This window comes from Tachypleus tridentatus, chromosome 8 (assembly GCF_004210375.1).
Source record: "Tachypleus tridentatus isolate NWPU-2018 chromosome 8, ASM421037v1, whole genome shotgun sequence".
NCBI classification, from domain to species: domain Eukaryota; kingdom Metazoa; phylum Arthropoda; class Merostomata; order Xiphosura; family Limulidae; genus Tachypleus; species Tachypleus tridentatus.
Window position 1 is genome coordinate 60328784 of NC_134832.1, and position 15249 is coordinate 60344032.

At 33.3% G+C, this 15249-nt stretch overlaps 1 protein-coding gene across 6 annotated transcripts in view; it reads left to right on the forward strand.

Annotated features, from left to right (window-relative positions):
* LOC143222470 (uncharacterized) overlaps positions 1-13956 on the forward strand; it is a 108479-nt gene extending 94523 nt beyond the window's left edge. For all 6 annotated transcript variants that reach the window (XM_076449042.1, XM_076449040.1, XM_076449041.1 and 3 more), the window contains 9 exons: positions 383-585; positions 939-1172; positions 1693-1842; positions 2751-2915; positions 3889-4152; positions 4481-4666; positions 5633-5786; positions 7163-7276; positions 8977-13956. In XM_076449042.1, the coding sequence (XP_076305157.1) occupies positions 383-585; positions 939-1172; positions 1693-1842; positions 2751-2915; positions 3889-4152; positions 4481-4666; positions 5633-5786; positions 7163-7276; positions 8977-11585 (4079 nt within the window). In that variant the 3' untranslated portion in view covers positions 11586-13956. The remainder of the gene's footprint in view (positions 1-382; positions 586-938; positions 1173-1692; positions 1843-2750; positions 2916-3888; positions 4153-4480; positions 4667-5632; positions 5787-7162; positions 7277-8976) is intronic.
* The last annotated feature ends 1293 nt before the right edge of the window (positions 13957-15249 follow it).

Consider the following 15249-nt stretch of genomic DNA (forward strand, 5'->3'; position numbering starts at 1 on the left):
ATAATATTGTATTGAACAACTTAATAATCACATAGTGACCATACCTAGCTTACTTCTGTATCAAAGACATTATTGATCATGCATCAGACTCTAACTGAGTGATGGTAAGTCTGCTCTTACTAAGACTTGAATCTGAAACCTGTGGCTTACTGTGATGTTTTGAAACCTGACATTAATTTCTTAGCTGTTGCTTTCCACTGAACTAATTACAATGTGTTACCACTGTAATATTTTTCACCATAGCTTGTTGCAAAAGTATTTTCACTTGTATGGTAGTTATATTTATAGAATATTCAGTTCATGCTTTAGTTTCAACTTGAAATAAAAAAAAGGACATTTAAGTTGTTTTTCATTAAATAGGTAATGTTTATAATCCAATTAGGAACACTCAGTCCAGCAATGGGTGTCTCTTCTCCCACTGTTCCTCCACATCTTCAGCAACTCCACCAACTGATGTGCCAGGGGGGTTTAGGTTCTTCTGTTCTTTTCCCACCCAACTCAGGATTTCCACAGCAGTCGTTACTAACTGGTCATGGCCTTGTAGCTTCAGGTGGTTCTTTTGGAAGTGTGAAGCTTGACTCAGGCGTGAGTGTTACTTAAGAACTTAGCCCAATTATCTTCTATTAGTAGCTTGAATGTTTCTCTAAGTAGTAGTAATTTGGTTTGATTGAATAACCTTGTGCTCAAACATGACTAAGTTACTTTCTTTACTAATGTTGACACCATTTTGAAGGTTACCATTAAATTCGTTATGTTTTAAAATTTTATTATTGCATCACTTTTAGCTGTTCTATTAGAGTTTACAGCTTTTAAGTAAGTTATGTAATAATATAATTTTTCATTTGGTGTCTCAGTGGGAAACAGTTTTATTATAAAAGTTTTATTCAGTCTTTATAAAGATGCCTTTCATCGGATTGTTATACATATGTTTCTAACAGTTGGAGATGGTAAATCGAGAAATGGCCAGCAATGTGGTGAGCAGCACAGCTGATGCAGAAGAAAGTCAAAGAAATAAGATTAAGAAAGAATCAATGAACAACACAGCTGGTGAACCAGATGATGACCGGGATGTGGCTGCTGACCTCAGAGATGAACCTGGTGATTTCGTGGAAACAAACTGTCATTGGAAGGATTGCGGAAAAGAGTTTGGCACCCAGAATGAGCTTGTTAAGGTATCTTTAAGGAAACTGTTCTGTTAAACTTTAAAGCTGTTACACTAAAAACTTGATAACTAAAGTGACAGCATGTTTATCTGTGAACTGTTAAAGTTGCATTTAAATCAGAACCTGCAGAACTATGTTAACAAATTAACTTGTATTTAAACTTTAATATTTTTAAAGTATAGGCACTGGTATTTAAAACGTTGTCTCTGACAAAGTATTAGTCGGTTATTGAGGTACTCTATTAATGGTGAATGTGTCAAAATTAGCTTTTCTAGATTGCATTACACTATCAATTAGTTTAATGTGAAGCATTGAAAATAACTAGCTTTTCAAATGGTAACATAACTTTAAAATCAGATTGTGGTACTTTATTAAAACAGCATATACTTCTGAACAATGTTTTGAAGTTTATATATTTTTTTTTAAACAGGTTTAAAGATGTGCATAACATTTGAAATATTTTAATTAGATATTAACAAATGGTAAATAATCCCACCTTATCTTATGGGTGAACCTGTACTTTTTACAGCATATAAATAATGACCACATCCATGGAAACAAGAAAACATTTGTTTGTCGATGGGAAGACTGTTCCAGAGAAGAAAAGCCATTCAAAGCTCAGTATATGCTTGTTGTTCACATGAGACGACACACCGGAGAAAAGCCTCATAAGTGCACAGTAAGTTTTTTTAAGGGTGGAAAATTAGTTGCAAGAAGGCTCAAACCTTAATACAAGGGTATGAGCAGAGGGAGTTATGGAAATAAAAAATATTGTTTTTACCACTCTTAAAATGAAGGTACAAGTAGAGAAACCTGTGATAATGAGAAATATTTTTTTTTTACCATCCTTAATATGAAAATACAAGTATTTCTAAAAAAAGTTAAGAAAGTAGGGTGGAAAATTTACACTAATTAATATGAATATGGAAAAAGAAAGGAAATTATAATAGGGATAAATATTATGACTAAGAATACAGCTTTATTGTGGCCATTAAAGGTAAAAAAAAAATTCTGTGAAAACTACAATAAATCTTTGTTTATTGTTGTGCTGTATAATTTTTTTCTAGCTCAGATTGGTGAACAAAAGTTAATTTTTGATTTGAAACATGTGAGTCTTACAGAAATAACAACAAAAAATAAAAAAATGTTTTTTATTGCAACGTTTGTAGAATTAAGATTTAAATTCACTGTCTTCTCCATTGAAGCAGTCATAAATGTACAAACTGTTCAAAATAATTAGGACACTAACAAATGTGCACCAGGATAAAAAGGAATCTTTAGTTTGTAAAGATTAATGGTAAAAAACAAGAAGGTTTTAAATTTACTGCAGGTGTGCAGCCAGCAGTACAGAGTGAAAGGTAAGTGGTATTTACAAACACATGTGTGTGGACATTTCCTTATATGTGGGGAATTTAACTGATTTACATGACAGTTCGGTATTTATTAAAAAACAAAAATCAGAAAAGAGTAGACATTTAGAACACAGGGGAGGTCATTCAACTCAATCTGGTTATGCCCCTGTACTACAACCTATAATGTAAAGAAAACCAATAAAAAACAAGAATGTTTTGAACTTTTTATTTTTAGTTTGAAGGCTGCAGTAAAGCATACTCACGACTGGAGAATTTAAAAACCCATCTCAGGTCTCACACAGGGGAGAAACCATATACATGTGAGTTCCCAGGTTGTACAAAGGCATTTAGTAATGCATCTGATCGAGCCAAGCACCAAAATAGGACCCATTCAAACGAGGTGAGAAATGAGGCCTTAAGTTAGTAAAAGTGTTTTTAGATAGAATTATGATACACCTTCTGATTCTGTACACTGTAGTGGAGAAACTTTTGTGACTGAATAGAAAGTACTTAAATAGAATTTAATTCATTAAATCTATGTTCTTCAAACATGTTTCATAATTTTTATAGGGATTAATAATATACTGTGAAGGTATTAAGATCATTTATCAGAATTATAGACTTAAAAATTAGAATAGGATGCATCATTAATATTCAAACAAAGTATGTTTGTTTGATTTTGAATTTCACACAAAGCTACTCGAGGGCTATCTGTGCTAGCCGTCCGTAATTTAGTAGTGTAAGACTAGAGGGAAGGCAGTTAGTCATCACCACCCACTGTAGACTCTCAGGCTACTCTTTTACCAACGAATAGTGGGATTGACCATCACATTATAATGTCCCAACGACTGAAAGGTTGAGCATGTTTTGTGCGACCGGGATTCGAACCCGCAACCCTAGGTTTACAAGTCAAACGCCTTAACACACTTGGTCATGCTGAGCCTCAAACAAAGTTGTAATTGAGTATAGCAGAAACAAAAAATTAGATCCCACTTTTATTGGTTGTATTTTATGATATAGATATTTAAGTAAAAACAAAGCTTTCATATTTCCTTATGTTTCTCAAAAATATTTATCATTTTTGGTTCTGTGTAACTATTCTTTGATTAGAGCTTCAATAATATTAAAACATATAAAAAAAGAGAATATATATATATATGTGTATTTCAAGTTTGTAAAATGTTGTTAAATAGCAAAAGCAGTTTAAAATATTTTAAAATGTAATTAATAAAAAATCAATGAAAAAGTATACACAATAAATGTAATCTTTCTCAACAGCCAACACTGCAAGAATAAGGATAATAATTTTTTTATTTAGATCTTTTTATTGTATTTTTAAATAGGAATGCAGTTAATATGTTGATGTATTTTAGAAACCATATGTGTGCAAAGCTCCTGGTTGCACTAAGCGTTATACTGATCCAAGTTCTCTACGAAAGCATGTAAAAACTGTTCATGGGCCAGAATTTTATGCTAACAAGAAGCACAAAGGAAATGGACCTGATGGATCAGGAGGACCAGGAACAAAGGATGATAAACCATCAAATCCAGGGATTAGCATTGATGGCAGTCCAAATTCTGATGATGGTTCGGGTAGTAAAGGTGCTGCTTTGTCCAGCCCGAGTGTAAAATCTGAGGTACAATGTACTACATTTTTTTTCTAAAAAAAGGTTTCACTTAAAGTACTACAGTTAAATTTGTTTGTTAGTTTATTATTATCTGGATCATAAGGATATAATTGTGAAACTTTCATTTGTATATATGTATGTATTAGAAACCAGTCATGCAAAAGTTTTGGCCAATTGTTGTCAGTTTGATGAGATAACAGTTTTAAGGAAAAACCTCAATCTCATGTTAAAATGCAAGAGCTTGATATCCATATTTTTGTAGAAAAACAAACTACTTTGTTAATGTTAGTACTTTGTGTATAAATGAATCAATAGAAACTTACCATATTTCTTTTAGGGCCAAGGGTCTCCACAGCAGAATGGTAGCCCTACAAGTGAGGGGACCTCAGATGTTCCAGGTGCAATGGATCATGCACTATATAATGGCCCAATTAGTGATAATAGTGTTTCAACTACTAGTGGACCAATGGAGAGATTGGAGGCTGACAGTATATGGGAACTAGTAGACAATCAAGCTATAGAGGTAATGCATGCTATTTATCTTCCTCTAAAATTCATCATGTATGGAAGCTAATAGTTTAGTACACCAATAGATGTAAATCTGTCTGATATTCTCAGTAAAATTTAAGAAATGGTTAAAGTCTGATAATGTGTGAAATTTAGCAAGTTATCAGAATGTAGAGGTAAACTTGGCCGTTGATTGATTTGTAACTTTGAAACAATTCTACTTGTGCAATGAAACAGAGCAGAGATAAGGCTAGCTATTTTTTCTACATATCTGTAATACTTGGAATTTTTGGTTAAAAAACTGAACATAAAACTCCCCAAGTAATAAATTTTATATGAGCAGTAGGATCTGATAAAATTAAGGTCCTATTACAGTAACAATCAAGTAAGTATTTCATACAAAAAACACAATAAGTGTCTGTAAGATTTTTCTAAATTAGTTACTTTATTGTAATAGCTATAAATAAGGAGTTTTGTTGGTTACAATGTTCCTAATAAGATGCAAGTCAAACAAGACAATCTAAACAAAAGCATAATTAATATTGCAATTAATCCCACTAATTACTGTGCGAGTCTACGATGCATTTTTTTCTCAATGTTTTATTTGTGCTCTATTGTAACATCCAGAAACATAAAATTACTTAAAGTGATGAAAGCATAAACTTGTGACAAATCAGAGTGTTCTTTGGACCCTATAATCTAATATTCACTTTACATTTAGAAGTGAGTTTTGAGTTGTATGCCATGCAGCTAAAATTGTGCATATTTTCTTTTGTTTTCATAAGTTGTTATTGTTAATCAGTTATATACTTTTCTCACTTTCTATTGTAGTTTACTTTCTTCATACATTTCTTTTTGTTAATATTTGAATTATTATTGTTATGATAAATTTCAGATAAAATGTATAATAAATATTGTTATGAGATTAAATAAAAGTACTTGATATTGAAGATATTCTTACATTTGTTGTTTTATTCTTTAGTTAGGAGAACATTCACCAGGTGTTGCTTGTGTTACTTCAACCAGACAGAGCAGAGAAACTGAAAGAAACCTACACAATAGGTTAAAGAGTAGATTCCAGTCAACATTTAAATCAGGAAGTTCTTGGCTGCCAAACATTTTACCATCTCGAACTGGTAATAGCTTAAATAAAAGAATTGTGTTGTTCCTCTTTATAATACCAGTAATGTAAACAATGATTGTATGTTTTTACATTAATAAAAATAACACCTTGTCTTATAAAGCATGAGTTACTGAAGTAGTTAGTTTTCCAGCCAAATTCAAGTTTCTTTTGTTAAAAAAAGAAAGTAAAATGTTTTCACACCACTACAAAACTTTGCAGAAATAGTTTTTAGTATATTAAATGTAAGAAAAATACTTTTTATAGACACACATTAAACAATTCAAGAAATCTTTTTATACTTTTAAGGATGAGTACAGTTAAATATTTTGATAAAAATATCAATATTAAAAAAATATTTTACACTGTTACACTGGATTGATAGTTTTATGTTTGTCTGTTATTTGTGTTACTTGATCAATATACTCAAGATATCTTTGTTCTTAAGCCTATGTATCTTTTTAATCAAGTTTTAGGTTCTATGTATGGCTCTATAATGCTTTTTAATTCAAACTGACTAATATCCCTGATGATAGAGTTTAGTAACATGATATTCAAGACCATATCAAGCGTAGAATAACGTCATAAAACTGAAGAGATGCTGTAGTCTCAAAAGGCACACATTTGTTATTTATGGACAGGTATTTTAAGAAAGTTGGTTAGTCGCTTTTTGTATTTGAAGTATGATATGATATTCTGAGGATGTAAAGCAGCAATGTTACTTTTCTTGTACACTTTTTCGTATACTTGATTAATTTGATAACAAAAGAAAGGTATTCAAAACCAAAGGGTGACCCAGTGGTATAGCACTGATAACCCATGGTGTACCTTTGTGCTTACTTGCAAACAAGCAAAATCTAAAACAAAAGGTAGCTATTCTCACATTAAGTCAAGGACATAATTAATTTTCAAATAAGAACTAACATAATTAACACTAGTTGTTTTTTTATCACAAAAACTAATAATAAGTGATAATATTCAGAAAACACAAATTAGTGCAATATAACAGTCAAATTAATTATCATGGAAGGTTAATGTAGGTACTTTTTTATATTCACATAATAATGTAAATATATATAATGTTTCCTATTACAGTAATTAAATCTATTACCTTATTTGGAAGATTTTAAAATGACAGAAGCCTTACTAGCCTATAATCATATATTTGGAACTACCACACTTTACGTGTTATGTACCTAATGTCTAACAGCAACTTCAAATTCATTGTGGTGGCTAGGAAGACAAAACTTTTTGAGACCAGTGAAACTGTCTTGGTCATGCAACAAAGAGTAACTTTGAACAAGCAAGCCTTAGTAGAATCATATTTTCTTAATGCAGAATTCTGAAGAAACTGCTCTTTGATGTCAAGTTTAAATATTTTGTTCATTATAGGTTTATTGAGAGGAAGAGGTAACACAGGCTGTAGGACAACACCTGGAAAACTTCCAGATATTTATAGCAGTGGGAGCAAAAGTGCAATAGACTTGCCCTTCTCCCAAAACCAAGGTAAAATTATATTCTGTTGTCCGATCTTTTATATCTAATTTATATAGGAATAAAACTGGTCTTCAGTAAGATAGTTATAATCGTCCCTCAATTATATGAGCAGTTAACTTAACTACAGTCTTATGGAAAGAAATATCTTTCAGTTTGTCCTTAAGAAATTTGAGATTGGATGTTTTTAATTATATGAGTAATAACATGTACTTCAGGTGAGTTGGAAGCCATTCTCAACTTTATAGTTATCCTAATTATATAGGCAGCCATCTGCTGTTCAATTGAAAAATCTGTTGTGTCTCAGAGGTACAGACAGCCATTTTCATTTACCTAAGTAGAAAGCTGTCTCTGAGTCACATGGAGAATAAAGTATTTTGTTGTTATATGGGTATTGATCTTTGGTTATAAAATTTATACACGCATGAGAAATCATTTTCAGTAACAACGTGGATAATTACTAGTCTGTTTCAGCCATGTGAATCATAAAATGGTCATCAACATGTGGATTTCTTTTAGTTACATAGATAATATGATATCCCACCAGCATAGGCGTACCATGTTTGCCAGTGTAAAGACAATATCTTTAACTCTTAAAACAACACCAGCTTTTACCCCTCATCTTATCACAGATTCAAAGATAAGAGTTCCAGTAACAACTTTTCAGTCAATAGCACATTTAACCAAAATTACATTGTACCTTTTACTTTTGTTTACTTTTTTTGGATAAGTGCATTGACATTGTGCAACCTACTGCACTGCAATAACATATTTATAATTGTATCATTTGTCTCAGTTCTTAAGTTATTTATCTTACATACAATTTGCAATTAATGAAGACATTTTTGAGTTGAATTATGTTAATTTCATCTGTTCCACTAAAATATTGCTAATATTATGTCAAAAGAGTTAGTTCCTGTGATGTACACTAATTTTATAAATGTGTTTTTACAGTAGATCGCTACATCTTAAGGTTCAGTATTTTGTTGTAATAGAAAAGGAGTTCAACTGTGATGAAACCTTTGTAAGGTTGATTATTACATGTTTGTAACTTAAGTTATGCTACATAGAGCTATCTGTAACATTTGAAGAGAAACAACAACAACATACTCATGGTTGTAATGATTGCTCAAGAGTGCAGTTTGGCACAGTTCAAAAATAACTTCTACAAATTTCTTTACAAAAGTTACATAGCAGACTTGCTTGGTTGATAATAGAGGTTGTTTTATATACCAAACTTCAAAGAAATACATTTAATTTGCTCAAAATATCTAAGGTAGTCTTATACAAATATGGTAGTTAGTTATCCCTCTGTCATCCTTTAGTTCTGCAAACAAACTTAAAACCAAAGACGAATTCCCACACAATAATGAAAAACCTTACTGTCCATGTGACTGAGAGACAACTATCTATTTATGTAATTCAAGATGGCTGACCGTACATCTAAGATTAAAAATGTGGCACTTCTTTTTCTTTATTTTATTTTTCCCAACAGGAATGTGTTATGGTTTGAAATATGTACACACTTGTCTCTCCTTCGATAACTAGTACTATAAAAAAGAAAAAAAAAAAAGAAGAAAAATGTGATTACCTCTGAAGTATGCAGAAATGTAACCAATAGCTATACACAAATAAAATTTGGATATTAATGAGATAATTACAAGCATATATACGTCAACAAAATTGAGTTTACTCATTTGGTCTTTTCTTAGGTTGTCAGACTCAGAAAACTACTCTAACCACTAGGAGAGACAGTAGCAGCACCCTCAGCTCATTTTATGGCAGCATGGGCTCTGACAATAGTTCTCAACCAGTTAGCAGTGACATCTCCAGCAGACAGGAAAGCCAAGGCTCTTGTGCTTCTCGTAGTGTCGTTAGGCTAAGTTCCCCTTATGATCCTATTTCTCTTGGAAGTTCACGACGTTCAAGTGAGGCCAGTAGTTCAACAGGTTTGCCAGCAGGGATGACAGCTCATTTACAACAGCTTCACTCTCGTGCTTTGGTATCTCAACATTTGACAAACACAAGCAATTTGGTTGTGCAAAGACAGGGCATTTCTGGTGATGAGAGGTCTTCTAGAGGTTCCCAAAGTAGTATGTCAAACAGGAATTCTTTTTCTGCAAATGGACCAACTCGTTCTAATTGTCAAACCAATGAACCACTAAAGCCTATTGATCAAAACAGAAGTGTTCCACCTTGTCACCACAATATAAACAAACTTCAGCCACTGCCACCTATTGGCCAGCCAGGGTGTAAAAAGGGAGGATGTTCATCAGTAGAACAAAAAAAACAATTTCATCCTAACCAAAATGTTGTACTAGAAGACTGGGCAGAAGATAAGCCAATAGAAGCAAACCAGGATCTCGTTATTCCTGATGAAATGGAGCATTACCTCAAAGAAACAGCTGGACAAACAAAAAAAGATAGTGATCGTCCATCTTCACGACTCAGTCAAGCTGTGTCCAGTGTCAGTCAGTATGATGACCTTCGACAAAAGAACTTACATCACAATGACTTCCAGAACAGAACTAATCCAGGATGGATATCAGTTACAATGCCTTCCAGAGATGGAGTCCAGTTTTTCCCAAACCATACAGGTAACTATTACTCTACATCTTCAGCTCATAAGCATGCTGATATAACCCAGAACCAACAACAAAATTCCTATACCCCACAACCAGTCCATCAGACTTGTCATAAGAGCCCTCAAATGTCTCAGTCAACCTCACAGACTTGCCATCAGAGTGGCCCTATTTCACACACCACACTACAGTCGTACCAACAGGGTTCTGTGTCACAGTATGCAACTCCTCAGATATGCAAACAGGGTTTTCACTCTGCTGAAACCAAGTCTCATCAACCACGTTGGGAAGTGGGAAATCACTACCACACAAACCACTCTAGCCAGCTTAGTGCTCAGGTTCATTGTTACCCTTCAAATGACACTAATAGCCAGCATGGATTTATACATCAACCAATGGCAGGAAATGGTCCACATAAAACTTCTTTGCCTCAACATTACCCATCAAATATGCATCAAGAATTACCTGCTCATAATCAGGCAAATAGTTATTTGCCTCATAGTGGTTCTTGCAACAACCACATTCCACAGCCTTGTCACCAGATATTGTCTTCAGGGGCTGACACATTGAATCAAAATTGGCCTTCAAATAACAGCTTCAGGGATCATTGCCATTCTTCAAATAGTTCATTCTATGGTCAGTTGAATCAACGATGTCAAACAAACACTGGGTTTCCAGGTCATACAGGTCAACAGTGCATTTCAAACAAGGTATTTCAAGACCAGTTGATGGGTCAGCAGTGTTATTCAAATAGTACTTCACATGGTCTAACCAGTCAACAAAGTTCTTCAAACAATGGGTTTCAAGTTCAGAAGGGACACCAGTGTCCTTCAGATAACAGCTTGCATAACAAAGTAGTTCAACAATATCCTTCAAGCAATGTAGAAGAGGGTCAATTAAGCCATCATCTTACTTCAAGTAATAGCATGCAAGGGCAGTTTGGTCAACAGTATCCTTTGAAGAATAGTTTACAGAATCATTCAAAGGGTATACCCTGTTCTCCATATAATTGTGTTCACCATAACAGCAATGGACAAACATACTACCTTCAGAATATGGAACACGAAGGTTACATGCAACCAATGGCATCTAATCATCTTTATGTTCAGCAGCTCAAGCAAAGTTGTCCTCTTCAAACCTGTTCAGTTGCAGACCCTCAGGGGAGTTGCAAAAGTGTAACATGTCAACCCTGTGAAAACAGAGATTCACAGTTTAATAGAACCCTTCCTAGTAGTACACCCATTCAGCCCTCTTACCCCCACGTAGCACAAGCTTGCAAGTCTTGCAGCACTTCCCAGCCTGAGATTCAGTGTAAAAATGTCAGCCAATCATCACGATCTACAATGCATTCTGATGCATACCAGAGGACTTTAGAGTATGTTCAACAGTGTCAACAGATGGCATTCAGTAATGAACAGTGTGCAGGCCATGCAAACAGTAACTACCTCGTTCCTGCTAATGAAAGTTCCTGCCAAAAAATGGAGTTGTCTCCAAGGGTTACTAGCACAACAGATCAACAAGATGGTCACTTGCCAGCAGTAAAAAGTTTAAAAGAAAATGATTATTTGACTTGTACCCCTAGCCCAGCACTAGCTGGCCAGTGTTCACAGACTCCTAGTTGTGTTGATAGTAAACCTCAAACACCTTTCTTTGCAACTACTAATATGGTGATTAATGACATGAGTACATCATTGACATCACTGATGGAAGAAACTCGTTACTTACGAATGATACAGTGAATTAGTTTGTGCCATCAGAGAATGTTACTTTGAGAAAAATAAGTTGCCACAAGATATACTTTGTGGAAAATAGCCAGGGACTGTGTCTGCATTCTGTTGAGAATGTGGTTAGAGTCACACCATCCCATCCGTCCTACTTGTTGGAAACTTACTAACGTTTTGCCTCTTGCCAATTACTGTAAATAATATGATGCATTTACATATGTACAGTTCTGTATAAATATCATTGAGGTTATGGTAGATAGAGATCTTTTGAAATTGTTATTATGTCTAGTTGAAATTGTTTTAAGACTAAGCTTGTAAAACCCATGTGAATTTGTTGAAGCTCTTGTATGGACACGGCCCCTGTCCATGTGCCTCACACATTAAGAGAATAACATGTTATAATTAAAAGGTAAACAAAACCTAAGTAGCAGGAGCTACTGCTTAAAGGATAATGGCAATCATTATTTAATTAAAGTTTTTTCATCGTTAGATGTTTTGAGAAGGAATTTATATTGATTTGTGTCTACCTAAACAGAATAATTTTTCTAAGATACTGTATGTTACAATTGTGCCAAACTCATAATAGTGTAATTTTTTGCCTTTGCACGTTTTGTTTATTCTTATTTTATCAGTTTCAATTAAAACTAAAAACCCCAGAAGGAAAGTTTAATTTGACAATGCAATTTTTTGAAGAAAATAAGTATTAATGAATTGTTGTATTTTAGTCAGAACATTTGGTTTCCATAATATCTTAATCCATTTAACATATGTGATAATAATATCATTTTCTGATAGCTAAGCAAATTTTATTAGAGAAATTATGTAAACACCAGGGGATTTAAACTAGGAAATTAAGAAAAATATATTTTTTTGTAAGTACAAGCAGTTTTGAATGAAAGTACATCCACAGGTATTGTTTACATCATCCTAATATCAACTGGATTTCCATAAAGGGATAAAAATATTTCTTTTACTCTAACCTTTTAACATAATAAAGAATATGATTGGAACTTATTCTCAGAAATGTAAAACTTTTAGCATGGTTTTGAACTTCTTTAGGTTTTTATTCAACGTTGCAATATTTTAAGGAACATTTGACAATGAAGTCAGGTGTCACAGTAAAGTGTTAATATCTCTAAAATCATTTAAAATATTTGGAATTGATAAAATATAACAGATTTTAATATTCTATGCAGTATTATTTTCTAATTAATTTGACAAACGTATCAATAACCAAGTTTATGGCTTTTTTATGAAAGAAATGATGACTCCTAGCATAAGTTTATGGAAATTGGACCACCTGTTTAAACATGCTTAAGAATGAAAATATTTTTAATGTTTTGAAAGACCTATTAAATAAAGATACAACTTTATGTTTGGGGAACAAAAAACATTACAAATTGATGTATTTGTTTACTGTGAGGCATAAATTGCAGTTATAAGTATTTACTATCCATCAAGATTTCCAGGAGTGTGATGTAATCTACAATTAAGGAATTTTGTTGAACTTATGGAAACGTGTAAAATCATACATTAGTGCAATTTTTTATTGTTTCTATTTATTAATTTCTGCACGTAGGCTTAACTATCTTTTAAGGAAAGGTATTTTTGTTTTATTCTTAGATGTAGAAAAACTCAAGCAGTCAAATCCTTCTGTTTAACAATACAAGTCAAAATGAAAAAAATACATGTTTTAAAATATCTTAACTCTTATTGCTTTATGGAATGTATTTTGAACAAGAACTTTATAGAATTATACAAATTGTAATTAAGAAGTCTACATTACCTTTTCTTTTTTTACACACATACTATCTCAATTTACTGGCATACAGATAGTAAATTGAAAATTATCTCTATATGAGTATGAGTGTGATTCTGTTGTACTCGTCTTTTAAAAAAATATACAACTGAGTTTCTATTGTTTCGTAAACATTTCTGAAACATCTGCATAGTTAACACATGTTTAAGTGCCTTTTCTTGCTGTGATATTGTTTTAGTAATTTTTGACGAAAAACTTATATGTGTGTTGAACAGCAGAAAGGGGCCGTGCTCATTTTAAATGAAAGTTAGATACAATGTTTCTGGTAGGAAATTTGCATATATACAGTTTCAGCTTGTTTTACAATAACTTTTATTGTAAAATAAAATGTGATTGGTGTTTTTGGTTACTACTTAGTTTGACTTAGAAAGCATTGCAAGAACTAAACTTCCAGTGTTTAATATCCTACCAGGACCAATGTATTGGTTTGTAGTAAACAAAAATCACTTCAGTGGCAGTCAAAAGTTACGTGTGGCATAAAGCCCTCATTTTGATGTTGTTAGTATTTCGGTTAACTTGTGTTTGTTGGGTATACATGATGAAATAAACAGAAAGGTTTTTATGCAAGTTTTTTTTTGTCAGTTCTTTCAAAAACTTAAACGTAAACTACTATTTAACTCAACACAAGAACGTTTAACGTGATACACAGAATCTCGTTTGTTTTGAATTTCGCGCAAAGCTACACGAGGGCTATCTGCACTGGCCGTCCCTAATTTAGCAGTGTAAGACAAGAGGGAAGGCAGCTAGTCATTACCACCCACCGCCAACTCTTGGGCTACTCTTTTACCAATGAATAGTGGGATTGACCGTCACATTATACGCCCCCACGGCTGAAAGGGCGACCATGTTTGGTGTGACAAGGATTCGAACCCGAACCCACGAACCTCGGATAATGAGTCCAGTGCCTTAACCACCTAACCACGCCGAGCCCACAGAATCTCAAAAAAACAAAACAAAAACATTGTTACTTAAACATCATTTGGTATGCTCACAATTTTCATTCTACTTTTTTTGAAGAAAAAAGGTTAACATTATACATCTGGAGTATTTCCTTTTCGTATTTGTTTAATGCATCTTTGCAACAAATAACATTTTGAGACAACATGGGATTCATTTCTGCTGTTCCACACTCTAAATTAACCTTAAAAACCCTTTAAAGCCAGACCTTATTATTAATATACTTACAAAAACAACAACAACAGTATTTTAGCTGTACTGCTGAAAAAATTCAGACTACGTTAACTAATGAAATAAAGTATAAACACCAAAGCACTAGTTCCAACTCAAATTATTTATCGGTTAACAAGCACGGATTCTTATTGAGGAAATACTTGCCGTGTTTGCAATATATAAGTCAGGCCTGACGAGGGGGACTACAGTCCTGGAGGCCGAGGAAATATGGGATAAAGAATATTGCATTCTCATTTTCATGATATATTTAAGGAAATATTACAGTACTGCGGGAAATCGCTTTGCCTCAAAAATTCCCAACACATTTGGCTTCCACCCACCAGAAAAAAAAATCATTCGCTGATGAATGTACCACGAACTAATGAAGACTTCAAAAAGGGGCCCGGAGACATAATTGTTCCCCGGGCCCGACCTATCTCTCGACGCCCCTGATATTGATATAAGTTAAAAATCATTGAAGGAATAGTTACTAGATGTGACGTGCTATCACTTAAATACATATGAATACGAATCGTAATGTTCTTTTTGTTGTCTTTAGCACAAAATTACACAGTGGGCATCTACGCCATATCGAAGATAGGGAATCGAACCATAGATTTTAGCGTAGTTAAGTCCGTGAACTTACCACTTATCCATGACGAATCAATCATAATATTTGTAATAACTACG